This window comes from Colobus angolensis, unplaced genomic scaffold (assembly GCF_000951035.1).
Source record: "Colobus angolensis palliatus isolate OR3802 unplaced genomic scaffold, Cang.pa_1.0 Scaffold214, whole genome shotgun sequence".
NCBI lineage: Eukaryota > Metazoa > Chordata > Mammalia > Primates > Cercopithecidae > Colobus > Colobus angolensis.
The window spans coordinates 4,152,391-4,180,182 of NW_012115311.1; the positions used below are offsets into that span (position 1 = coordinate 4,152,391).

The 27,792-nt window shown below is 34.4% G+C and overlaps 1 protein-coding gene across 5 annotated transcripts in view; it reads left to right on the forward strand.

Annotated features, from left to right (window-relative positions):
* Positions 1-27,792, forward strand: part of TRPC4 (transient receptor potential cation channel, subfamily C, member 4) — a 211,042-nt gene that overhangs the window by 80,839 nt on the left and 102,411 nt on the right. For 4 of the 5 annotated variants that reach the window (XM_011942992.1, XM_011942991.1, XM_011942993.1 and 1 more), the window contains exon 3: positions 19,336-19,854. The exons of the other annotated variant lie outside the window; for it this stretch is intronic. In XM_011942992.1, coding sequence (XP_011798382.1) covers positions 19,336-19,854 — 519 coding nt within the window. The remainder of the gene's footprint in view (positions 1-19,335; positions 19,855-27,792) is intronic. 5 annotated transcript variants of the gene reach the window in all.

The window sequence follows — 27,792 nt, forward strand, 5'->3', positions numbered from 1 at the left end:
ACACTGTAAACCAAATCTTAGTCTTTTTTGTTTTCTTCAACTGGCTGCATAATTCTATGTACATCCTAGGTACTAAGTAATCGTTTTGGGAATGGATAGGTAGATGGATGAATATGGTAGATTTTAAAAAACCTTATAATTGTTCATGAAAGTAAAATCTGGCAAAGCACAACCTGGCAAGATTAAGTCAAACATCACAGGTCTTACAGGCTTTAGTTAAGGTAACAGTTCTGGTGTGGATCACTTCCAGAATGAAACCAAGATTATTAACACCTTTGTTAAGAGATTATGTGGGAATGTACATTTTTTCTTCAATTTGGCTTCTACTACATGACAATGCTGCCTAATATTTTAAGTGGAGTATGGGGTTCTGAGGAGTCTTCCACACTTTGAAAAATTGGTCCCATATATAGCACGCAGTCTTCTTTGCAGAGCTTGCAATAATCTATACAAGCCTGTATTTGCTAATATATATATATAATATATATAAAGACTTGCTCCCAATTTTCTCTACAAAATCCAGATGTCTGTATGCATATATATATATACATATATATATGTTAGAAAAATGTGGGTGCAAATCCTAGCTCCACGACTATTTGTGTCACCTATTTAACCTGAAACAGAACATGCCTATATTCCATAATTATCATGAGAATTAGAAATTAGAAAAAAAACATGTAAAGTGCCTAGCGTATTTACATCTGGTTTAATGTTATTATCGTCATATAATATGCTGAATGTAGATCTCTGGAGAGTGTGTTTTAGAGTGAATTTTATTTTCTTCTTTTTTCTTTTGACATTTTAAAAATCTTTAAGCAATAGAATATACAGCTTTTTAGCAGGATAAAGTCAATGCCGTCTCAAGGACCATACCACTTGGATGTACCACAAAAACAAAAGGCAATGAATGAGAAGGAAATTACTAAATATACTGGCAGGTTAAACATAAACATAGATTTGTTTCTTGGAAAATCATTAATTATACAGTATTCGACTAAAGAGACATAAAATGTAGAAATCTTACGCCCACGCAAGAGACTAGTTCCTTCAGTATTCATAATCTAAAATTTTATTTAATATTCTGAAATTTACTTTCTCATTAATAGAAAAATAAAAGCAATTATAGTCATTTTCTGTATCTTTGTTTTTAATATCATTAGAGTAAAGCTTACTTTCTCCCCCTTACATTTATAAATCACTCTGCCACTGTATAAGCACTTTCAGCATGTTAAGGTCACTTAGTCCTGTGAATAGACAGTCAGTGATGTTTTCTCTAACAGTGAAGCTGGCGAATGATGTGGTCAAGGCCATGTGGCTAGTTCGTGGGTGAGCCAAGATCATCTAACTCCTCAATTTTATCTCAATTCCTTTTGAAATAACTTACCCAGCCACACGTCTACTGTTAGCCAATCATAACAGCCAGACATTTAGACTTCCTACCCTACACATGTATCTCTGACTTTGCTGTTCCTTATTCACGAATCATTCTAGTTCCCATCCTAGCATTTTGGACCAGCACATTTTGTCACCAGGATATATTATCCATATATTTCCTCTGCATTTCTCACGCCCAAAAAGGGTCCATAGGAAGTTTTTGATTATTTTCTAAAATAATCAAATTTGGGAAAATCCCTGAAAGCCAATTTTGGGAAAAGCCCTGAGAGCCAATTTTCCATGTTTAGCATAGATTTGTTTTAAAAAGTTTGGTTAATTTCATACGCAACAGTATATTACCATAAAGAATTGCTGGGGCCTCATTCTCTATATATCCACATGCTCCATATTCTCAGTGTTCTTCATTCAAAGTGGGTTAAGATGTGAGGATCCATGTAAATCGTTCCTACTTTCCTGCTTCATCCAGTTTAGATAATTCTCTCATAACGTATTGTCCACAATTCTAGGAGTCTCAGGCCATTTGAAAATTACAGGCAAGCTTGATAGTATTTGTTTAAAATTAACATATACTAAGATATATTTCACTGCATGTAGGCTTCATTAGAACCTTAAATCATAGGACTTAATATAATTATATCAACTTTCATTCATTAATGTAAATCTACATTAATTTATGTGCTGCATGCTTTAAACAAACCTAATGAAGAAAAATGGAAAATGGAAAAAAGATGATTCATCTTGCTGTGGTTTTAATCTCTAAAGGATTTGTTTTTATTTCAAAGTAAACTATGAAATTATTTGAGTAAGTGTTCATTTGTGCATTTAAAAAAACATCAAATATATCTAGAAAAGAAAAATTTACAAAGCATATAATAAAAGTAATCAAAATAATTCTATTTAACACTGAATGATAAATCAGCAAAAGACAATAAGGCACTTACGCAGTCTTCTATATTTAATACAGGTCAACAAACACCCTTCATTTATATTGGAACTGAATCCTTTTGGAAAGCAATTTAGCAATATTTAGTGAAAGCAAACCCAAAGAAAAAATTTACTTATATTTATACACTCATTCTCTCATGCAGTCAAAATACAGGAGATATTAATATACACTCTAAAATTCTAGGTGGTAACTAGCTAAATTATTGGGTATTTTAATTAAAGTATTGTGTAACTATTATAATGATGTTCAAAAGACTTAAATCTATCATGGGATAAATACATATCAAATAACAGCTGAATTCCACATGGATTAAAAGAGATCACACTGTATCAGTTTAACATATTGGTGAACATTAAATCTTTTGCCAAGGTTACTGGTTTGTTTGCACATGAACAAGACTATAAAGCTTAAAGTAAGCAGATATTTAGCCTATAAAAAAATCCTGTGGACATGCTTTTAAGCCTAGTGTTCATTCGCATAGGTTGGGTGCCCTATTTTAATGAATTAGTACCTGGTCCATAGTGAACAATTTTGGGGGAAAGGAGACTGATAGATTTGATAATCAAGATGAAAGTAATATTAACAATCTTTATAATGAAACTGCACACAGAAATTAGAACCTGGCTAAAATATTCGAAATAAATATGATAGATCAAAAAGATTAATATATTTAAGACATCATTAAAAAATCAGATAAGCCCTACCATTCAAGGAACTTACTATTTCAATCTTTCACAAATATTTATAATTTTATAAGTATACCTTGCTATCAAAGCCTGAAGAGAACAACATGAGAAAGAAAAAATATGCTCATCTCACTCAAAAATATAAGTGTAAAAATATTAAGCAAGAATTAGAAAAATGTAGTAATGTATTTCACTGCCTTAACAGATAAAGGTGAAAGAAACACAAGATTCTCAGTAGATGCAAAAAAAAGAAAAAAAAGCATTTGATAAAATTTGTAGCTATCAATGATAGGAGAAAACAAAACCAAACAAAAAAACTTTTGCAAACCAAGAATGGAATAGACAAAAGATATTCCTTAACTTGATTAAGAGAATCTAACAAAAAATCTACAGTTTACATCATTCTGAATAGTGAAATATTACAAACATTCATGTTAATATCAGTAAAATGAGCTTTCTCATTATTACTTTTTATGCAATTCTACTGGAGGCCCTGGTTTGAACAAAAACAAACAAACAAAAAAGATACGAAGACTGAAAAAGTTAAAAGATGTGTTCAGATAATTAGTCTTCATAAAAACAAAACATCATCTACAGATAAATTATTGTAACCAATATGAAAGTTTATGAAAGTCATAGCATAAAATATTAATATATAAAATTCAAATGCATTTTAGACACTTATCAAAGTTGGTCTGTATATTATGAACACTAGCATCAGGAAATTGTAATTTAAAAATTATATACAAATATATATAGAAAAAATATATAATATATACTTACAAAAAGAGAGTATTTCAACAGTAACAAACATTTGAATTGTCTAACCCAAAATTGTGCAGGAGTTTCAAGAGGTAAAATAGAAAACTTTATGGAAAGCCCCTTCATTTCTAGTTGAGCTCTGAGTCTCCCTAGCAGTCATCCGTCACACCACTGGTCCTTGTTCGTACTCAACTGTTGCTTCCTTTTAATGTCTCCGCCCCAATAATAATATTCTATGGAATCTCATTGTTTGGAGATTTTAGCCTCAGATTTACTGTCACGCTCCTCAACAATGGTGTTATCCAGATTCTCTGACTGTACACCTGGACAGTGCTAGAATTACGCTGGCGTCCTTAACCTACTTTTCTTTTTCCCAGATATTTATCTTCAACTCCATCTTGAGTTAGTCACCTCCTACTACGGCCACCCTTGGACTTGGTATTATCATGAACTATTCTACCCCAACATCACAATTTCTTCTCTGCTCATGCTATCTAGTACCCATGCATACTCTAATATGTTTTGACCCTCATCCCTTGTGATGTTACTTCCCTGATTTAAAATTCAATGATTCATCCTTGTATTATTGAAGACAAGTTTGCCTCACTCGTTTTGTAATATTATCTGGTAAAATTACATTTTTGGTTTAGTCCAATCTCTGCCTATTGTATGCTTGTACTCAGGTGGCCAGAGAGGGCTAAGGAAAGCATATAACCATTTGAGCTAGTTTCACGCTAAAGTCATGACCACTAATTTCAAGCGGGTGCTCAGTGGTGCTCAGCAATCTTATTACTTTTCCTGGGTACCCTCCCACTTGCCTAGAGGATTCATTCATTTTTCTCTCTCTCTCTCTTTTCTTCAACAAGTTCCCCAATTCTCTTCTCCTCTTCCTCAGGTGAAGTCTTGTTTTCTATTTTACTAAGAAAATAGCATCAGTCATGGGAAAACTTCCAAATGCTTCTACCACCATAGCTACCAACTTGCCTCAATATATGCCTTAGTACTTCAGGATTTCACACTCTCCTTATGTTTCGCCTACTTCACCATCTATTTTCTCAATATCTTTTACTGGTCCTTCCTCATCTTCTCCATCTCTAAATTTCAAAATGTCAGACAGTTCAAATTTTCAACAAACTTAACATTTACTTAAATGTCATTTAGTAGATTCCCCTTCAGTGTCATATATACATGTATATATTATATAGTTTTTAAAAAGTGAAGTCTGTGAACTAAACAATCTAAGAGTTAGTGATAATAACCCTAAAGTTCCTTTAGTGATTCATCCTAGTCCAACTTGGTGGTGATTTAAAGTTGCTATTTGTTTGATGTCTCCTTAAGAGTTGTAATATATTTCTCCAGTATTTACTTATAATACAAAAAAGTATTTAATTATTATTCCTGATAGATATATAGCAGTACACAATAAAGAAGCAGATGCCATTTCAGGAAATACACAGCTTAAATTTTCAGCAACAAAAAGTATGCATCGTAAACCTTGACATCTACCTTACAAAATTGGCCCACAAGGAAATTATTGTTCTACCTTTCGGATGAATCAAGCACTATAATTGGGACTGTGTTTATGTGAGGAGAAACAAATGAATCTGGTCAAACTGAACAAGACAGTTTTCTGGTCTTGGTCCTAACAATCCCAGGACTGTCACATAACACTAGTACCTCCATGTTATTTAGTGATTTATAGATTACAACATTCTTTCACATTTAATCTTCACCACAGCCCTATGGGAATTAACTTTGAGAAGGCTTTGATATATGCTTCTTCTGTTCTTATTCCTTAATGAGAAATATCTTGAACAAATGCCCACATTTGGAAATGAGAAAATAGAAATGTGGGGAAGTTAACTGGCTTCGTCACAGCTAGAAATGGTTGAGGCAGGATTTAATGAACATTTTCCTATTCTTGTTACCTGAGTTGTTCCCACAATTTGCAAGTGCCTTACCTAGAAGACATATCATCTATTGATGAAGAATTTAGACTCTGGAATCAGGTTGCATGGATTTCTGTATGACCACGAGCAAGTTACTGAACTTCTCTGAGGCCTGTCATTCTCTTTCGTATAAAGAGGATAACAATAATAGTACATGTAAACATTATTTTGAGGATTGACTGAGATGAGGTTTAACAAGCTCCCCACACAGGGCATGGCACATGGCAAGTGTTTCATACAGGTTAGCTATTGCTTATCTTATTATCATTAGACTCCAAGTATATTTGCACTTACAACATCAATTAATTGAAGTAGTTTTAGCCAGATCCTTGTTCATTTGTATCAATGCATATCCTTTTTCTAAGATAAATCTGTCATTCAATCATAGGATTGTATTTACTATGTGCCCTATATACCTTTTCAAATCAACACTGTAAGTCTTTGCTGGTATTTTTAATTCAAAGTAGACTGAAAATGGGCTTCCAGTAAAGAGTAGTCTGTGCAATTTCAAATGAATGTTTGCTTTACAAAAAGTAAAAGTAGTTATTGATATTAAGTTATCCTTACTTATACTGGATGCATCACTAACTAAAGCAGGGTATCTAATTTTTTGACTTCCTAGGATCACTTTAGAAGAGGAATGTCTTGGGCCACATATAAAATACACTAACACTAACAATAGCTGATGAGATTATTTTTCATTGCAAAAAAAAATCTCATAACGTTTTAAGAAAGTTTGCAAATTTGTGTTGGGCTGCATTCAAAGCTGTCCTGGGCCACATACAGCCCGTGGGCCATGGACTTGTGCTAAAGTTTGGGTGAAGTTAGGTGTACTTTGTAATAAGAGCCTTCGATGGAAATAAGGGAATCTGCAATTGTGGAGTATGCACTCATCCTCCGAACTATTCTTAGAAACTCCTTTTCTGAAAATGGGTTCCTCTTGACTTGTAGGAAAGTTATAATACCTTCCCTTTCCCCCTTCCTCCATTAAAGACAAAAAAAGCAGCCCATTGACAGTTCAATTTTACAAAAGGACGTCATAAAAATTATAATACTAAGATGGGTTCTGAGTGACAGATTGGATAAGTGAGAGGGAAAAGGCAAACACCAATTTAAAAAGCTGTATGGAAAGTTTGATGGTGAAATGCTCAAACCATAGGAAGCATACTGAGGTGTAGTGCACAGTAGATTTTAATATAGAGATTGAACTAATTATAAAGGATTTTGCACATCAAATAAAGTTGTTCAGATAGAGATAATACTAAGGACAATGTCTGATAGAAAGTAGATTCTCAACTGGTGTTTAAAGAGCCTAAAATAAGGAACCTTTATATAAATAATTATTCTACAACTCTCCAGCATGACAGAATGAAACTTCAGGAGCATCTCTCTGGAATGATACATACAACATTCCTGCTAATTCAAATATTCAATGTCATCATAATATTTCACAGAAGAATATGTTTGTACAATTTGTTCAAACTTTTCTCTTTTGAAAAACATGGAAGTGATGTCCAAATTTCTATCAGGACACAAAGTGATGAAACAAATATAAAGAAATATTCTCATTGTCCCTGCTTTTCTGTAGGAAGCAGTCCCTGAGGTAAGACTTCTCAAGATTTGTATAAACGCTGCATACTCTCCCATAAAGCTATAAAATTTTATCCCTCTAGCTTTCAATGAATGGGGGAGCCTGTCTCCATCGCTTTTCAAACGTGACCACATGATGGACAAATATTTGTATTTCATTATTGTTTTTAGTTGTTTTTCCTTGACTATTGAGAAAAATCATCATTTCTTATATTTCTAGCCCTTTGATTTTCTTCTGTAAAATATCTGCTTATAACTGTTTCTTTGTCCATTGTATTGCTTATAAGATGTTTTTTGGTTTACATTTTTTTCTGTGTGTGATATTAAGTATGTTTCATATGTTGCAAATGCATTTTATTGTAGTTTATCAGCTTATTTTTTACTTTATGTATGTATTGTATCTTTGGCCATTCCACTCAATAATTGTGTAACAAAATATGTGGTTCTTCATTCTGTGTTTACAGTCTTGCTCTAAGAGCTCTCAATCTCAGGGCAGACAATCACTCTTCTAAAATTGTGTTGCTTTTTGTTTTTTACATTTAAATATTTACCCCATCTCAAATTTGTTGTTATGACACGAGATGAATAGCCTAACTTTGCTTGGATAGAATATTGTTTTAGTGCCAGTTAGTAAATGAACTGCTTTTCCAAATAAATAAAAATTTCACTTTTCACATATAAACTTTAAATATATAAACAAAAGTAATTCTGGTCAAAATTCTGTTCAAGTGATTCACATCTCTCACTATATTCTTGGATTATAGTCTCAATTTCATATTTTTTAGCCATTCTTGGATATATATTCCTTCATATCAATTAATATAACAATTTTATCAAGTTCTAAATAAAACAATATAACCAAAAATATTCTAATGGAATGGTACTAAATGCATATGTTTATTATAAAAAAACAACATAACTCTGATATGAGGTCTTCATTCCACAAACAGAATGATTTTCCTATATTTCTGATTTTATTTTATGCCCTAATAAGGTTTTATTTTTTCTATAATCTATTCACACTTATTATGTCCATTGACACTTAATAATGTCCAACTTTTATCATTCTGTATGCAATCAGTTCTGTTATTAAGTTGTATTACTAATATTAAGAAAAGTATAGATTTTTGTACAGCATGTGCATGTCGAATTAAGCTTTATTAATACTTCTAAACTTGAAATCTCTGAGTTTTTCAAAATATATGACCATGTAATCCGCCAAACAGGAACAGGTTGTCTTGTTTCTTAATATTTTATTTTCTAATCTTATTGCATTATGTAGAAAGTCCAAAATAATGATGAGTAAGATAGTGAGAATAAACATTTCCGTCTTATTTCTAATTTTAATGAAAAAAGTTTTCATTCTTTATTGTGCATTTTGCTACTGGTTTTTGGTAAATAATCCTTATCATTTCTAGGAATAGTGACGAAATTCTTCAAACACTGTTTCACATACAATATCATCACACTGAAAAATATTATTTACCATAATGAATGATAGCTAAAAATATAATTATAAAAATAATTTGCATTTTTGAAATAAGCTCTACTTTATCCCTTTGATACACTGTTGGATTCAACATACTAACAATTATTTTAGTGATGTCCTTACCAGATAATTTTACATTTTATTTTAATTTTTGTTTGATCTTTGTTGATGTAGAATAGGATTTCTTACTTTGTTAGCAACCAAGACTTTTGTTTATTGCTCATCCAAAATACAAAACTAAAGCAGAAAACTGCAACAAATAAAAGTAGTAATATATACAATGATTTTAAAATAATATGGAAGCCAAAAGTCAGTAACGTACGTGAACAGGCAAATTACCCCTAACTGAAATATAGAGGCCCATATGTCAAGTAAATTAAGGAAGATCTATGTTGTACCTAAGAGACTCAGTAAAATAAACTGCTATTTTTTTAAAATTTTCCAACCTTGAACCCTACCCACTCATTTGGGATTTCACCAGAATATATTTAATTGTACATAATTGTTATCATTACTTTAACCAAATACCTGGAAATACTATCAGTGCACAGACTCATCATTTGCTTAGAATAAGAAATTTGTCTGGTTGTTTATGCCTCACTTTTGACTTTTCTCTAGGTGTTCTTTATCTTTCAGTAACTTTTATTTACATTTTAGATCTTCTGCATCTTTCCCCAAATCTCCAGAACTTTTCTGCATGAAGTAAATATTTGTGTGTGTGTGTGTGTGTGTGTGTGTGTTGTGATTTATTTCTTCAACTTGATACTCTAAGACATCCATGATAATAAAATATTCTGTTTTTTTAATAAATATAAATGTAATTTTAAAAAAATTTCAAATATCGTACCTTCCTTTCCAGAAAGTCTTCCTAATTTTCCAGTTACTTCTCCTACAAAAAGACTATCTGCTTGGTGCTTTCCAGTTAAAAATTGTACGTGTCTTCCAAGTCTAATTTACTTAGACTTAAGAGCTTCTTAACTTAGGGATGTGCTAAACAGAATTCAAAGATATCTGTGAACGAAGATGAGAAAGAATATATCTTTAGTTTTAGTAAATTTCATGTAATTTCCTTCAATTATGAATGTAGGCCAAAAATCAGTTTCACTAGCCGTGCCTGTGTCTTTGTCAATATATTTTCCAATAGATATTTTCCTATCATATCACTATTACACTATATATCTGATATACCCATATGTTTATTATTTCAAAAGTAGTCTAAGTATCTTCCAGTATAACTTTTTACTTAATGAACTAATAGGCACATATGTTACCGCATTGCATATTTGCTTTTCAATATATTGTAAATATATTTAAATATATTTTTATGTATAATACTATGGATTTTGTTTAGAAATAGTGTTCTTTCTGAATTAGGGTCCACAGGCTGCTTCAGATCTCCAAAGAAGTCCATGGCACACAAAAATTTAAAACTCCTGATTTAGAGCCATATGTATGTAACTGTGCCAAATTTCTTTCAAGCTGTTTATTATAACTATTTTCTGGATCAATGTTTCATCAGACATCAAATCAAACTATTAGTGTATTTAGGCCAGTCACAGTGGTTCACACCTGTAATCCCAGCACTTCGGGAGGCCAAGGCGGGTGGATCACCCGAGTTCATGGCCAACATGGTAAAACCCCATCTCTGCTAAAAATCCAAAAAAGTTAGCCAGGTGTGGTGGTGCATGCCTGTAATCCCAGCTACTTGGGAGGCTGAGGCAGGAGAATTGATTGAACCTGGGAGGCGAAGGTTGCAGTGAACTGAGATCACGCCATTACACTCCAGCCTGGGCGACAGAGCAAGACTCCATCTCAGAAAAAAAAAAAAAAAAAATATATATATATATATATATATGTATGTATATATAGTGTATTTAAAGTTGCAACCACACTGAAGAAGTAAAAAGCACAAGAGTCTTTGCTCTTATCCACCAGTTGTCATGAACATTGTGGTAAATTATTAGTCCTAGGCTGAGACTAAGAAAGAATTTTATGTCTGTGTAAGTGCAAATTTGAATTCTGTTTAGTCTTTCAAGGCAGAAGTTTGAGCCTAAAATAATACTTTTGACTTTGTTTCGATAAGATTGTAACCTAACTTATTCATCCACCTGTCCATCCATGCATTCATCTGTTGATTTCTTCATTCATATGACATCCACTTGCTTTTGTGCAAGTAGTTTGTGCTCATGTGTATATATGTATGTGTGTGCACACACACGCACATACATATACACACATATGTATATAAATTTAGGTTCAAAATTACTGTTGTCAAATAAATTTTTAAATATAACTATATAAAATTTTAAATATAACTTTAAGTTGAAATTTCTTGTGTTGATTTGAATTAGAAATCAGTCTCTGTGTATGAAAGAGATAAATTTTATACTTATTATCCTGAGGGTTTTTTTTAAGTGTTGCTTTTGATATATTAGAGTAAAACAATGATCCTAAACACAAGGGGCAACTAAATAATTTAGCACATTTTTATTGAAGCCCTTGAAAAAAGAAACACCTTTTTCATAAAGTTTCTATTATTTTACTATCATCTAGAACTTTAAAAAGGCATTTGAGTCACAGAAATTTCATGTTACAAGAGATATTCCTTTGCATATAAAAAATGCCCCTTAATATCTTTAAGAGACTTTCACAGGATTGTATAGCTAATTAAAAATAGAGCCAAGTGAGTGCATGCCTGTAATCCCAGCACATTGGGAGGCTGAGGTAGGAGGATCACTTGAGCCTAGGAGTTTAAGACCAGCCTGGACAATATAGTGAGATGCTGTCCCTACAAAAATATGATCCAGGCATGGTGGTGCTGTGCCTGTGGTCCAGCTACTTGGGAGGCTGAGAGGAGGGGGATCACTTGAGCCTAGGAGTTTGAGACCAGCCTGGGCAATATAGTGAGACTCTGTCTCTGCAAAAAATAAAAAATTATCTAGGTATGGTGGTGCTATGCCTGTAGTCCCAATTACTTGGGAGGCTGAGGGGAAAGGATTGTTTGAGCCCAGGAAAGAGGTGATTGGTGTTTATGCCACTACAGTTCAGCCTGGGCCACAGAGTGAGATCCTATTTCTTTTTTTTTTTTTTTTAAGAGCCAGGTTAGTATATGTATCCATTTATTCTTAAACTCTAGGGTACACCAAAGAGTATTATGTCAGTAAACTGTTTTTACTCAATATAACCTATTTTGTAAAAACTGAATTTAATAGATTGAATACCCTTAAATTGTATGAATGTCACTTCAGAATGAATTTCTCTCCAAAAATTTTGACTTCAGTATTAATAATGGTTCAAACATGTATATTTTAGTGACAGATAAATTTCTATGACGTATTTGCCGTTACTTTTAATGGCAAAAGTTAATACGTTTGGGTAAAACCTCAGACTCTGTATTTTAAAATAGGTGCTTCAGATTGAGTTGAGTCACTTCAGGGTGAAATATGTAGATACCTTTTAAGAATAGCAATCAGTTATAAGTTAAGTTAATGGATTGCTTGTATACGCCAATAATATTTAATGCTGTATGTTATCAAAATAATACAGTTATTAATGTAACTAATCTTGCAGTAAAATTGAGGGAAAAAAAGTTGAACAGATAAATTTATAAAGTTTGGACAGAATAAAAGCCAAAGAAACCTTATGGTTAGTTATGCAATATAAAAAACAGGGGGATTTATTTGGTTTAATTTCAGGATCCTCTTTTAATTGCCTCTTCTACTATTGTTATAGATTGCTGACTGAAATATGTGATTCAATAACTTGGAATTTATTTTTAAAAAGCAGTTTGTTTAAAGTATGTGGTTTGCTTCTTAGTAATGTGAGTATATCATTTAATGCAAAAACGTTTTCCTGGGTGTAATGCCTTTTTGTCTATAGATTTTACTTCAGCAAAATAAATAAAACACAGTGTGATTTTCATCTGCAGGGTTATGTCCTTAAATATGCTAGATGGAAAACTTTATAAATTTAAGAAGAAAAGTAATGGTTACTGAGTGCCTACAATGGCCTATTTACTTTATGTGTTAGAAAAATGTGCTCTTCACTTGTAACAATGGAACCACGAAAGGAAAAAGGAAGAGTACATATGGGAGACACTGAATAAAGCAAAGGAGAGGGATTGAGATAGAAAATAGACTGTATTGAGAACGAAGCATGACGAAGGGGCCGCAAGCCCATTTTCTGGGTTTTCTAAATGTTTCTGAGGTCAAATGACTTATATTTTAGACTTCCAGCCTGGGCGACAGAGCGAGACTCCATCTCAAAAAAAAAAAAAATCATTTCTATAGTATTATTACACTGTGTGTGTGTGTGTGTGTTTAGGGAGAGAGGAATTTTCCATTATGTTTCTAGAGGGCAAAACACATTTTTGCCACCAGCACATTGCCTTGTGCAGTGCTCATGTATAGTAATTATTTGTTAATTAATTGAAAGGCATTAAAGTGACCTGATTTATTGTTATAAGATTTAGTGAAGTTATTTTCTTTATTTTCTTTTTTGTTTGAGCACCTGCAAATCTGCAATCCTGGGACATAACATCTGAAATAAGCTAAATGTGCCAGCCACCTAGGGAAAAGGACTGGGGAATTTAAGTCTCTATATACCCCAAAGACCATTTGTGTACAAATGAAGGGCTGTAACGTTAGGACATTTTGAAAGGAGAGCCAGGAAAACTTAGCAAAGAAAAAGGGTCTGGGAGGGGGAGGGGGACAGAAGTGGTGTTTTGGTCTTTCTAGAGAGATATTCATTCCTGAGAGCAAAATCTTGAGGGGGTCACTTTAGTTTGCATTGTTTCACTCTCTGTGATCTGCCCTTCCTTGTCGTCTGAGATTGACTGAGTTTCCAATTGGAAGGCTTGGAAATCTGATTTAGTGGCTTCACCCTACGGAAATGGCAGTCACCTGTGTGCAGAATAAGTCGATATGTCATCTATGGAACACCACCTATGTGCTAGGCACTTTGCCAAGTAGAAAAAGAATGGCAGCCTGAATGTTCTAACACTTCCAAAAGAGCAGTTTGCATCTGCAGTTTTCTGCTCCAAGTATGTCAATTGTTCACTTCTTGCTAAGGAAAGTAAAATGTTGCGCAGTACCGTACTCTTGTTAGCACCGAACAAAAAAACTGTATTTAGTGAATAATTGTTATGTTCTAAGGCTTATAGCAGATTTCTGCAGTTACCCTTGTATTCTAACTCTGCCAGTCCAATAAAAGATATATATACATATAAAGCAGAAAAACTACCCTGAGATTTTGGAAAGTACTTGGCAAATTTTCAGAACTGAAAGTTTCAGATTAAAATTTGGTTATCATCTGATGTGACACTGCATGTACTCATTTCTTATTTTTCTGTGTATTTCTCTTGATACCTACCACGATGTTGGATTTGAAGTAAATAAACATTTGATTCAGTTTGCTTGGGAGATACAGGAAATCTGTGTTCCACTTTTCTGTCAAATACGACAGTCATCTCTGTGAGGATTTGAACTGCTTTATCTTCAGTTTTCTTAATTCTTTACATCTAATGCAGTGCCAGACAATAGACTCAGTAAATATTTGTTGATTCAATATATGAATAAATTATTGGATCAATCAAAGTAATTATAAAACATTTTAAGAAAGGGAATTGCCTGAAGAGGTTGCTATATTAGAAAAACCACATTTGGAGTAGTGGAGGGAAAGAATTGAAGATCCCAAAGACCCATCTTTTTCTTTAGGATGGTTTACATCTTGTATTAATAATTTTATAGTAACCATAGGGTTCCCCTTTCCTTTATTAAAGCTTCTATTCTGTTAGCTGGTTAACCATGAAGTCTTTTATCAGACCCTTCTCTCTCTTTCTTTTCTCATTTTCAAAGCAAAAATAAAATGTACATTTTCCTACATTTGTATATATTTCGAATAGCATCTTTGAAATTAAAAGCAAAGGAAGCAGGATTGAGAAGCGGAAGTCATGATGTAGAGCTGACGAATGTTCCTGCCATTGTAAACAGGAGCTCCAGAGGATACGGCTGTCTAATGAGCCATGTCCTATGCTGGGTGGAAATAGCTGGGCCCCGTCCATCAACTCTGCTTGGTCCTCCATCGTTCCTGTGTTTTAAAACTGAGGAAGAACCTGGACCAGTTAGCAGGTGGAGGCTACTAGTAGACTACATTCAGGAGGAAAGCATTCTTATTCTTTTAATGAAGAAAACTTCACATTGATACCAAAACTTGATAAAGACAGCACAGTGAAGATTAGAAATCCATCTCACTTAAGAAAATCGATTCCAAAATATCTCTCATAATTGGGAGTTGAACAATGAGAGCACGTGGACACAGGGAGGGGAACATCACACACTGGGGCCTCTCAAGGGGTGGGGGACTAGGGGAAGGACAGCATTAGGAAAAATACATAACGTAGATGGCGGGTTGACGGGTGCAGCAAACCACCATGGCACATGTATACCTATGTAACAAACCTGCACTTCTGCACATGTACTCCAGAACTTAAAATACAAAAATAATTTAAAATTTTTTTAAAAATTGCCAAAGTAAAAACATTATGCATTTGACCATGTGGGAAAAATTTCAGGCCAGAATGTTTCAATATTCAGAAATGCGTTAATATAATTCGCCATACTTTTAGGACTAAGGAGGACAATTATATGATTATATCCATTGAAACAGGAAAGGCATTAGACAAAATTCAACACTCATTTTTTATAATAAATAAGAAATTATTTGTATATGGCATAAATATAATAAATAAAACCAAGCATAATTGCGGTGGCCGGACAAGTTGGTGTAAGCACTTAAGAAAACTGTGTGACAAGAAAATTCCATTCCAATATACAGGATCAACATACACGTACATTTTCCTCTCATTTTCAAACCAGAAATAAAATGTGCATAAGAGCAATATTCTTAATGGCCCCAGCCTGCAAACCATGAAAATGTCATCAACAATGAAATGAAATAAAATAGAAATTGAAGTATTTTGCAGAATTGAAAAAACAGTTTTTGCTACTAATAAGAGGAATATATTTCAAAGAACTAAAGTTGAACAAAGAAAGCTAGACATAAAGAGCACATATTTTGTGATTCTATTTATATAAAATTTAAAAAGTGTGTGGAAGTAACTTATACTGATAACCATTAAATCTGTGAGTATATCTGAGAAAAGTAATAACTGAGAAGAGTAACAAGTGGGAGGCTTGTGAGGTGCAGGTACTCTTCTAGGTTTTAATCTGGGTTGTGTTACCTAAGCATGTTCAGATTTTTAAAAGTCATCAAGCTGTATATTAATATTTATGCATTTTAGTATATGTATGTTATACTTTAATAACAAGCATAAAATGAATAGTGACAGCAATGAATCATAATATATTAAATAAAAGAAAGAATTCATGGGGTCACAGCAATATCCAACAACAAAAAGGAGAAGAGGGAGAACTTTCATATGTAGAAGAATGCAATATAATAAATGAAGAAGTGATGAGAGAATAATAAAACCTCAGGCTTTCAAAAACCGTGTAATAATTGATGCAGGCATGTAGTTAGTACTCCATAACAGGCAATTATTTTCTTAAAACACTTTTGTTCAGTTTTTGTTGTCTTCATGCAATCGGAGAGAATGCAAACCTGTCTCCTGAGACCTAGATAAACATTAATATTTTGCCTGCCTGGCTGAGTCAGGGTCCCAGCAGAGTCCCCGTGGAGTCCAGCTAAGACAATCAGTTCCTGATGTCTAACACTCTATGACCAGCTGGGTGCCAGGCAATTAGTGGTAAAGACAACATATAATGTTAAATTTAGAATATATTTTAGGATAAGAGTAAGCTCTAAAATAATTATAATTATATAATTTCAAAATAGTTTTTTACTATATTAGTCCATTTTCACACTTCTGTAAAGATACTACCTGAGACTGGGTAATTTATAAAGGAAAGAGGTTTAATTAACTCATAGTTCCATATGGCTGGGGAGCCCTCAAGAAACTGATAATCATGGCAGAAGGCAAAAGGGAAGCAAGGCACATCTTACATGGCAGTAGGAGAGAGTGAGAGAAAGAAGGGGGAAGTACCACTTATCAAACAGGCAGATCTTGTGAGAACTCTCTATTACAAGAACAGCATGGGAGAAGTCGTCCCCATGATCCAATCACTGCTCACCAATTATATCCCTCTATACATGAGGGGTACAATTCAAGATGGGATTTGGGTGGGGACCCAAAGCCAAACCATATCATTACTGACCAATCAATTCTTAAGAGTGGATCTATAGAATAGTTCCACTCAAAAATCATTTTCAAAAGTGAAGTTTCTTATAAGGGATAAAAATTAGATATGTTTATAGTTATAAATGTTCTCATATTTTTAAAAATTGAAATATGCAATGGTTTATTGAGTATTAAAACTCAAACAGCAGATTTATTCTTGGTATATTCTCACATATTTTAATAAACTTACTATATCTCTCTTTAATACTTTTACACTGTTATTTTTTGAAAAAAAATGTGTGCTATTCAGTATGGATATATTATACTTATTTTTAAAATAGAATTTTCTGCAATATTCTACAAAGATATATTTTATGGTTAATATATTTTAAATTCTTAACAGCTTAAAAAGCATAGAAATACAAGATGAAATTGTACTGAATCCAGAAATTACCTGCAAATTACATCTGTCACTTAAATATACATCTAATGTAGGAAATTATTTAGTTACATTGTTTTGTCTTCCCTCATTGTCTGCCACAGAAAACACTAAAAGTACAGTAGTCCCCTCATATCCAAAGTTTTGCTTTCATCAGTTTCAGTTACCAACACTCAACTGTGGTCCAAAAATATTAAATTGAAAATTCCAGAAATAATACATAAGTTGTAAATTTTGTACCATTCTGAACAGCACGATGAAATCTCGAGTTGTCCCACTCGGTCTTACCTGGGACGTGAATTCTCACTTTGTGAGGCAGATGCACACTGCATCCACTTGACAAACCGTAATCACTCAGGAGCCATCTTGGTTATCAGATTTACTGACACGAGATTGCAGTGCTTGTGACCAAGGAATCTTTATTTACCTTCACAGTGGCCTCAAAGTGCACAAATGTGAAACACTATCTTAACAGGCAGTGTGGTCACCCTAGTATTCACAAGCACATTTCAAAAAGTGTTTATTACCATCTTCACTATTAAATAATTGCATACCTCTGTAAAGGAAATTTTAAACAGATCATTTCATTCCTATTATCTTTAGTGTTTCTGGTGAAACCAAGGGATATCCTATATGGCCAGATGACTTTAAAATGTATGTAATTATCCACATATAAAAATGTACCTATATTTAAAAGTAGCATTAGTGAAGTGTCATCATGAGTGTCGTTTTTCTCCACATCGTTTTCCTCTGATCCTTTTGTGGTTTCCTTCATTTTTCCAGCAGCATATTTCAATGTGATGTGCATCATCATTTTGTCTGCCATGCCTGTTTAACTGCCCTTATGTAGCATTTACTTTTTATAAATGCCTCTATGGCTTTGTGCCAGCAAAAATAAAAAACTAAAAGTGCTAAAGCAACATAGTGCAGTTCAATTCACTCAGGCTTGGGTGTCAGACAGGTGAATCTGTGTTTATTATATAAGGTCTTTAAAGTATATGGAAATCGCAGGTCAAATTGCAGGCCTTCCACTTACTCACTGAGGAACTACATCCATAAAATGTGAATAATAAAGGGTGAGGGTTAATGTACCTAGCAGATGCTTACTAAATAGTGGCTATTATTATTTTCATCATTACCATCCCTAGAGTATAACCCAAAGGAAGTCGTGCATAAACACATTGGTGACCTGACTCAGTGGAATTCGCACTGCTGACTTGACTCAATGCTTGGCTTATTTCTAATAAAACAGTAATGCTAGCTATGGAGCACCTCTTGTCATCTGGAAAATATACCCGAAAAGCACAGATGAAAAGAGGAAGCATGAGGCCAGCCCGCTTATTTGTATTGCCACATTTAGTCACTAGGCTGAATGATAGGAAAGCAGAAGCTAAAACATAGTAAAAACAAACAAAAGACAAGACCTAATTGAGGAATTAAAGGACTTCTACTGCAGAGAAAGAGCTTGGGTTTAAAACAAATCATTAGCTGTTTTTGAGTGTATTTCTTGATTATTTAGGACGTCAACGTCTCTGAGAAAGCAAAGCAAAGGTTGTCAGCCAGAAAACAAGTTGGGCTTATTTAAAAGAAAGAAAGACTTTCATCAAGTAAAGCGTTTCCATAACCACCTATTTTAAAATGCTGTAAAATGTCATAACTCAGATTAAGAAAAGAATAATGTATCATATTGGAAAGTTTTTTTTTCCAATTTTGTCTCATCTTTTGTAGGGGAAAAGGCCATATCTCTCCTGCAAAAAGAAAAACTGGCCACAGGCGTATGAACCCTGTTCCATATTGCTGTAGCATGGTATATGAAATTCATGGGCTTGAACAAGTGAATAAATATTCATCACCTCTGCCTTTTTTTTTTTTTTTTTAGGTGCCTCCTATACTCCTTGATAAGCAGTTCTCTGAATTCACTCCGGACATTACACCAATCATTTTGGCAGCCCATACAAACAATTATGAGATAATAAAACTCTTGGTTCAGAAAGGAGTCTCAGTGCCTCGACCCCACGAGGTCCGCTGTAACTGTGTGGAATGCGTGTCCAGTTCAGATGTGGACAGCCTCCGTCACTCCCGCTCCAGACTCAACATCTACAAGGCCTTGGCCAGTCCCTCTCTCATTGCTCTGTCAAGCGAAGATCCTTTTCTCACAGCCTTTCAGTTAAGTTGGGAGCTTCAGGAACTGAGCAAGGTGGAAAATGAATTCAAGTCGGAGTATGAAGAGCTGTCACGGCAGTGCAAACAATTTGCTAAGGACCTACTGGATCAGACAAGAAGTTCCAGAGAACTGGAAATCATTCTTAATTACCGAGATGACAATAGTCTCATAGAAGAACAAAGTGGAAATGATCTTGCAAGACTAAAATTGGCCATTAAGTACCGTCAAAAAGAGGTGAGTGTTGCCAGACTTGATCCATCAAAATGCCATAGAATGTAACCACACACAGTGAAGCACACTGCTACTCACAAAATTAGTTTTGAGTTTTAGAGCATTTTCTATTCAGCTGTAAGGGGATGACATTTCTTGTCTGCTGGATTAATAATTATGAATCACATTGAAGAGTGGTAATAAATGGTTTAATAATTGATGTTTTTGGCCTCTGTGTTAAAATATACACATCGAGTATGGTATGATGGAAAAGCTAATGAATTTTAGTATGTCCAGACTGAGATTTCTGGCTCTGTTATTTATAAGTCTTGTAACTTTAGAGGGTCACAGACAGATTTCCTTAAGCTTCAGTATTCTCACCTGCTTAATGGATTTAATATATATATATATATAATCAGCCCTCTGTATCAGCAGGTTCTGCATCCTTGGGTTCAATCACATATGGATAGAAAGTGCAACATTCATAGGATGTGGCACCTTCAGATATGGAAGGCTGATTTTTTCCTATCTATGGGTCCTGTAGGGCCAACTGCTGCAGGGCTAGAGCAGCCATGGATTTTGGTATCTGCATGAGGTCCTGGAACCAATCCCGCACAGGTGCTTGGGGACAGCTGTATACATAGACAACATATTCCTCATAGGCTTTTAGGAAGTGTGAAATATGTGGATGTGTGAAGACTCTTAGTAAATTATATAGTATTGTTTTATTTATATCAATAAATACATTATTATAAATTCCTAATAAAATAAAATACTTTAGTACAATAGCAGATGTAAGTATTAAAACTTTTCTCATGTCTTGCTCAGTTTTTTGATTTGTCAGGAATAAGAAAGCAAATAAGTTCATTGCAAGGGAGTAATAAATTTATGGTAAAATGTCCATAAATGAAAAATGCTGTATTAAATAACATAATCTCGTACCTCTTACCCTTAATCATACAGCATAATTGCTTTGTGTTCGAGTGAGTTCTCAAAAGACTGTTTACTTCTATCTGAAGAAAATATTGGTTCTCTGTTCACCCTTGAATGATAGCAATTTTCCATTCCAGAACAATGCTTGGAAATGCTATGTAAGATGAAAAACGAAAGAGAAAAAGTAAAAGACTTCTGAATTGTAAAATGTACTCAGTTTCTCTTGAATTTGGCCTTGATGATTCCATGTAAGCCCTGGCTGCTTTGTCTGTTGCTACTCACTAAATACTCAAGGCTCAAGATATCTGAATTTGCTTTCTCAATTTTTTCCTCTAGTTATGTGATTAGTGAAGCTGATCTGGTTGTTATGGAGCCAGAAACAAGGTGAAATGAACTTTTTCCTTAATAGTGAAGTGAACAGCTTCTTTTGTGCCCGTTCCCTCTAACTCTAAAATCACCTTTGCTATTTTGAGTCCATGTCAGCAGTATTAACTCATTTTCTTAGGTTTTTATGTTTTAGACTCAGAGACCTAACATTTTAAATGAACTAGAATAATTTTACTGCACAACGACAAGATATATGGATGAAAGATGTTCAAAGCGGTAAATGGGAAGATAAGAAGTCATTATAGGCTTTAGACTTGAACGATATTGAGATATTGATGTGGCCTAAATCTTCTTAAAGATCCATATTAGCACAGTAGTATGCTTTGCTTTCTTTAATTTTTCTTTGGAGAAGGGGTTTAAAGAATCGACACGATGATTGCAAAGATTTTCTCTTATGCCATAGCTGTTCAGTGTTAACATTATCCTACAAACGTTAAATGGAATAAAGTTCCCAAGATGTGCAATTCATGAAATGAAAACAGAAAACACAGAAGTGGCCTGCTCTGCTCACCTGTTGCTCTTTAGGTCTCTCTGCAGCCAGTGAATGAACTCAGATTTATTTTTTGCCTGCACTCATTTTGATCATACCATCAGAGCTGATTTAATGTCGTCTTTGGCCACAATAAATTTTGTGAAAGCCTGAGAACAAAATACTCATAAACTCCTTTACCATATCCTCATAACAGAATGCTGTCAATGATACTGCATTAACTGGCGCTGCCAAATTCCTGTCAAAGAGTTGTTCGAGATAGAAATTGTAATTTGAATTTCTTGCATATTTATATTTATATTTTTAACTAAAAAGCATTTAATACACTTTGGTCATGCGTTAATTTCCTTAATAACTCTTTCAACATATATTTCACAGAACACATTCCAGGCAATGCATGGAGCACTTGGGATTCCCTGGTGTCAGGTCTCTGCTCTCATACAACTTATAGTCTATTAGGAGAGACAATAAAACATTGAATATATGTTCTTCATTTGTTCCTGAACCACTAAAAATGTTCTTCCTTTCCGAACATGTTTTCTTTGCTTATGTTCTTCTGTATATGTTATAAATATAAAAAGTGCATTCATGTCAAAACCTATGAAAAAGCCATAACTCTAATCCCATCTTCAGTATGTAAGAAGCAAAGCAATGGAAGACATTTGATCATTTCTAACACTTCTCTCAAGATGTTTGTATTCTTGCTAATATGAAGTTATGGAAGGGTGATAGAGCCTAATAACACAAGATAAAAGATAGCAAAAAACGTCTAGCATGTAACAAAAAAATAAGAATTACTGCTATTTTTTAAAACATAATTTTCTTGCAGATATGGTGTCTTGCTATGTTGCCCAGGCTGATCTCAAACTCCTGGGTTCAAGCAATTCTCCCCAAAAGATACAATTTTAAAAGACATTGTATGGTATTTTTTTCCTTTCAAAATGTTTTGAGATTTCAATGGAGAAAAAAATGAAAATGAAATTCTTACACAGTTGTTCTGGAGTATCTTGCATTTACTATCAAGGAGCATATTTTTCTCAGATTGATGATTTTCCCAAAGCAAAGCAACACTGGATAACTGATAGCATAATTAAAAAAAATCCAAGAATAACATTTGACTTTCATATATACCTTTTAAAATCATAAGTTGTGTTTTACAGCATGTATTCTTAGGTTATTCAGAAATTATTAAATTCAAATATTAAAGGTTTTCTAGTAAGATCATGTGCCTTAAAGAAAACTCTGCTTTAGCATGTCTTGCTTCATATCTTTCTTACCAAACGTTTTCCTTGATTTGGTCTATACAAGTCTGAGGTTTGTCTTTAGTCCATCTCTCAGGATTTGGAATGCATTCTCATTAACCTTCATGCACATAGCTAAGTCCTGCACACTCTTTAAAGATCATCTCACGTCTTGTCTCACCCCGGGAGCATTCTATGAAGCAAATCCCTCCGTAGACTCTCTTGGATAAATGTCCTCATTATACACACCCTATATTGCATTGTGTTATTACTTTTCCATGTCCTCCTCTAGGCGGTGTCAGGAACACATCCATCTTACTCACCAGTCATACTGTAGCCCCTGACACACAGAAGGTGCTAGGTGATGAATGCACCTGAATGAAGTCACAGGTGCTCTTAGATCTGGATGGTTCCCTGCCTGAATAAATTGCACTGTTTAGGTTAATCTCCTAATAACAGTTTCCTTATGAGTCAACATATTAAAACAATTAATGTTGCCAGGATTTGATTGCAGACTTGTTCTGGTGCTTCTCTAATCTCATCCAAAGGGAAAGCTCTGTGTTAATTGCATGCCATAGATATTTTTACATTTTCACTTTATATATTCTTTATAAGCAGCAGCATCATAGAAAGAAGAATTTTATTATTTCTATTAATTCTAGGCTAATGATGCTGTAATTGTATTGATCGTATATTAGTAGAACAAACATGTTGTGTCAATTCAAATGAATGTATTTTAGCAACTGGGTTAAGTTGTTTACATGGTTTATTATATTAAACCTCCAAATACACTTCTGAAGTATGAACTATTTGTTGTTGGTTTTTTCATGAAAAAATCAGAGTCACAGAGGGTTATATAATGTGTTACTCTGCTATATATTGGGGCCAGATTGCAAATCCAGATCTTAACTACAAAAACTTTGCTCTAACCATCACACCGTATTGCCTCCACCCAGACATCATCCTGCCGAACACTGGGTAAACCTGAGAAAACTGAAGCTACTAGCCTAGTTTCGTTGAGCACATGAATTTATTTTATGACTCAGCTCCCCTGTAACGAAAGGTTTGCATTTCAACGTGAAGTTTTCTTTGTTTTCACATTGTGATGAAGGACTTGATTTCTTCAAAGAGTGTGAAGCCTGCTTTTCCTTTCTTTCTTACTCCACTTTTATGTTTCTGTGTCAAACAAAAATCTTTCAAGTACCATTCTGCGATGGGACAGGTTTAAGGTTTAAGGTTGCTCCCTTGACCAAGCACCCCCATCCCAATGTCAATCATCTAAATGAATAATATCAAAGGAAGCTGGAAACCAAAAGCATGTAGTCATACCCTTAAAACTGATTCTTCCTCTGAGTGTAACATAAAGGCGAGGTATGACTGAGGACATGTCTTAGACAAAGAACTTGTCCTTTGGTTTCTGGCATGATTTTTGCAGATGCAGAGTCTGTGGCAGTTAAAATTACTTTCATGTAGTCATTCCTCTTGCCTAATATTTGTAAGGTTACTAAAGGTGAATGGGAAGCTTAATGCACTTCTTAACTATTTGCTACAGCAAAGACCTTCCCTAGTTTTAAGTACACGATTCACAATATTGTGAAGTAACTAATTAAGAGGCAGAGTAGCCTAGATGTTGAATAACAATAAAAAGCAAGGAAATATGTTATTCTGTCTAAAAACATTACAATTCAAACTCTCTATAGCTTTTGAAATTTAAGTGAAAAGTAATCTCTACACAGTAAATAGTATAAGATATATATATGTATATATATGTGTGTGTATATATACATATATACACATATACATACATATGTACACATATACATATATATATATACATTGTCTTTCCCTTTCATGAAGGTGTTTCAGCAGCTTTGCAACATTGGCTTAAACTTTGGAACTAATCTGGATTTTGTCCTATACATTAATGGGATTGTTGAAGAAGGAGAAAAATCAACATTTGAACAGCCCTCTGCTCATGACCTCCTAACCTGCTATTTATCCAGTGTTGGGGAAATGGAGAAAATATGAAGAGATTCATGTCAATCAGACACTATCCATGGCATGGTAAACTAAATTGATTTGAAATGTTCCAGAATTACAGCTCTTTAAAGCTCTCTTAATCTCAAGATTCTTGGTTCTGTTTCTTGATTTATTTCAAACCCCTTGATATGGAAGCGAGAAACAAGACTGCTGTCAGGAGACAGGGGAGGTGGGGGAGAATCTGGGGACACAGGAAACACGTAGGGTGTAGTCTTAACACAACCAAGGGACACCTTGGGTGAGAGGTGGGGTGCATCGCAAGAGTGCTAACCCAGTTAAATAACAAATAGAGCAGACACTGCAGACTGTGTTTTCTTAAAACTGCCTAGAACCACACTTGTCTGCATATCGTGGCCTTTATTTTATAAACTCTTTTCTGATAAGTTTATCAAGCCAACAGGTTTTTAACTCAAATTTTATTTGAAAAAGGCAATAAAGAATCATTTAAATCCAATCTTACTACAATATGAACTTCGTATTAAAAATCAACCAACAAACAAATTAAAAATACCACTCATGTTCTTTTTCTACCTGATATCTACATATCTGAGATCTATAGCAAGATGTCATTTTGTGCTTCTGTTAGTAGTTGAGGGACAGTAACATCTCTCTCTACGTAGTTTTTGATTTGAAATTACTAACCTTCAAGGTTGTACCCTACCCATCTTTAGAAAAGTCACACAGCTAAGTTAATGATAATGTTGCATCTTTGCTGTCTCATAAGGACCTTGGGTTGGTGTTGGGAAACAATGATTCTCTCCTCCTAGATCCAGTGGATTTTGGTGTCTGGTCAGCAGCCATGCTAGACCTTTGCACTTGCTACAAATTTGACAGCATAGCTGACCATTTAACCATTGACTGTCTTAGTCTTTCGTTTTTCTCCTTTTTCACTCTTGTTTAATCTGGGATGTGTAAAATATACCGTTCATATTTTGTTATGCCTGTAGCTGACATACCAGAGTATATATAATTTGGAGGAAAATATCTCATGCTATGAAAATTTTTTAAAAATAAGTTTGAAAATCTCATGCTGGCCAGGTGCAGTGGCTCACACCTGTAATCCCAGCACTTTGGGAGGCCAAGGCAGGCAGATCATGAGGTCAGGAGTTTGAGAGCAACTTGGCCAACAAAGTGAAACCCCGTCTCTACTAAAAATACAAAAATTAGCTGGGCATGGTGGTGGGTGCCTTTAATCCCAGTTACTCGGGAGGCTGAGACAGGAAAATTGCTTGAACCCAGGAGGCAGAGGTTGCAGTGAGCCGAGGTCACGCCACTGCACTCCAGACTAAGCAACAGAGCGAGACTCCATCTCAAAAAAAAAAAAAAAAAATGTCATGCTATGGAGACTTTTTCTCATGGACATCAAATAACTCTTAGAGAAGGAGAGCAAAGAGACTACTGGGAGAAACATGAGAGAAAACACCAGAGTCCTTATGGTGTTTCCCTTCATAGCTGAGTCATTTATGTAAGTAAAGTTGGTAAAGCCTTTTCCTTACTTTGGTTTTCTTGTTTAACACACTGGGTTATCTGAATGAGATTCAATTACCATGTCCTTTTCCCTTATGCTTCTTCTATGTTTAAACTGCTTTGAAAAGATTCATGTCCTCCAATGTCCCCTCAAATACCACTTTCTCTGAAAAACCTTCCCTTAAATTATACCCCGGTTAAAATTAGTTATTGTTCTCCCTTTTGTATGGTAGAAACATTCCTTCATTAGAAATGTTGATTTTTCCTTTTATTATTTGTTTTCACATTTTGCTTCTCCAGTTGAACATTTTGCCTCTAATATTAACCTCCTCCAAAACATTACTCACAACACTACTAAAGGTTTTTTGTTTTATTATATTTTTTGGAAAGGCAGATCTAGGAAAAACTTTCCCAGTTATACAATTGAAAATCCCAAGACCAGGGAAACCCTCAGTTTGGGTCACTGTAAATCTAATCACAAGAGTTCTGTGTTAAGCATTGTAGTGTCTATCACATAAAGTCCAACTGCCACAGCCGTCTTATGTAGATTCTGCCTAAATTTTTCAGTTTTACCTTTCTTAATGCCCACTATCACTGCTTAGAGTCTGTATTTCAGCCAAGTGGGAACATTAATAACATTGTTGCAGTATTTCTCCTTCTAGGCATTTATATCAGGCATCTGTTGAGGTCGGCCCTATTTCTTTGTTCATCTATTGCAATGGGTTTCATCTGGATCATATTAGCATCACCTGGGAAGTTTGTAAACACTACATTGCTGCACATGTCCCACTTTCAAACTAGTTAAATCAGAACATCTGGGATGTTCACCACATCTTTGAAACTTTTTAAGTTTCAAACTCTCCAGATAATTCGAATGTGCAATCAAGGTTGAGCACTACTTAAAATTATCGATTAAGGTTTCATCTGTGACTTCAAGCTTCTGTAGATTTCCTTGACTCTCTCAGGTAGAGAAGACAATGGCTCCCAAATGTGTCTGATTATCAAACTTGCCTGGACAGTTTTTAAACATAGCACTTTGCGTGCAGAAATTTACCTTCAATAAGTCCTTGCATTCATGACATCCCATGAAATGTATTTCAATGTTTTCCCATCTTTCTCCTCTCCTCACTGTCCACTCTGCCATTTCCTTATTCTATTATGGCTTCCCAGAACCAGAAGCCATCCTCTCTACCTACTGTATATCCTGCTCATCTCTCAGGAGTCTCAGAGCTTTCATTTCTTTATTTCCCCTATCTTCAAAGCAAAAGAGTCTGGTAGGAAATCAATATCCTATTTAAATCCTAAGTCAAAAGGACAAAGCTGGAGGCGTCACACTACCTGACTTCAAATTATACTACAAGGCTACAGTAACCAAAACAGCATGGTACTGGTACCAAAACAGAG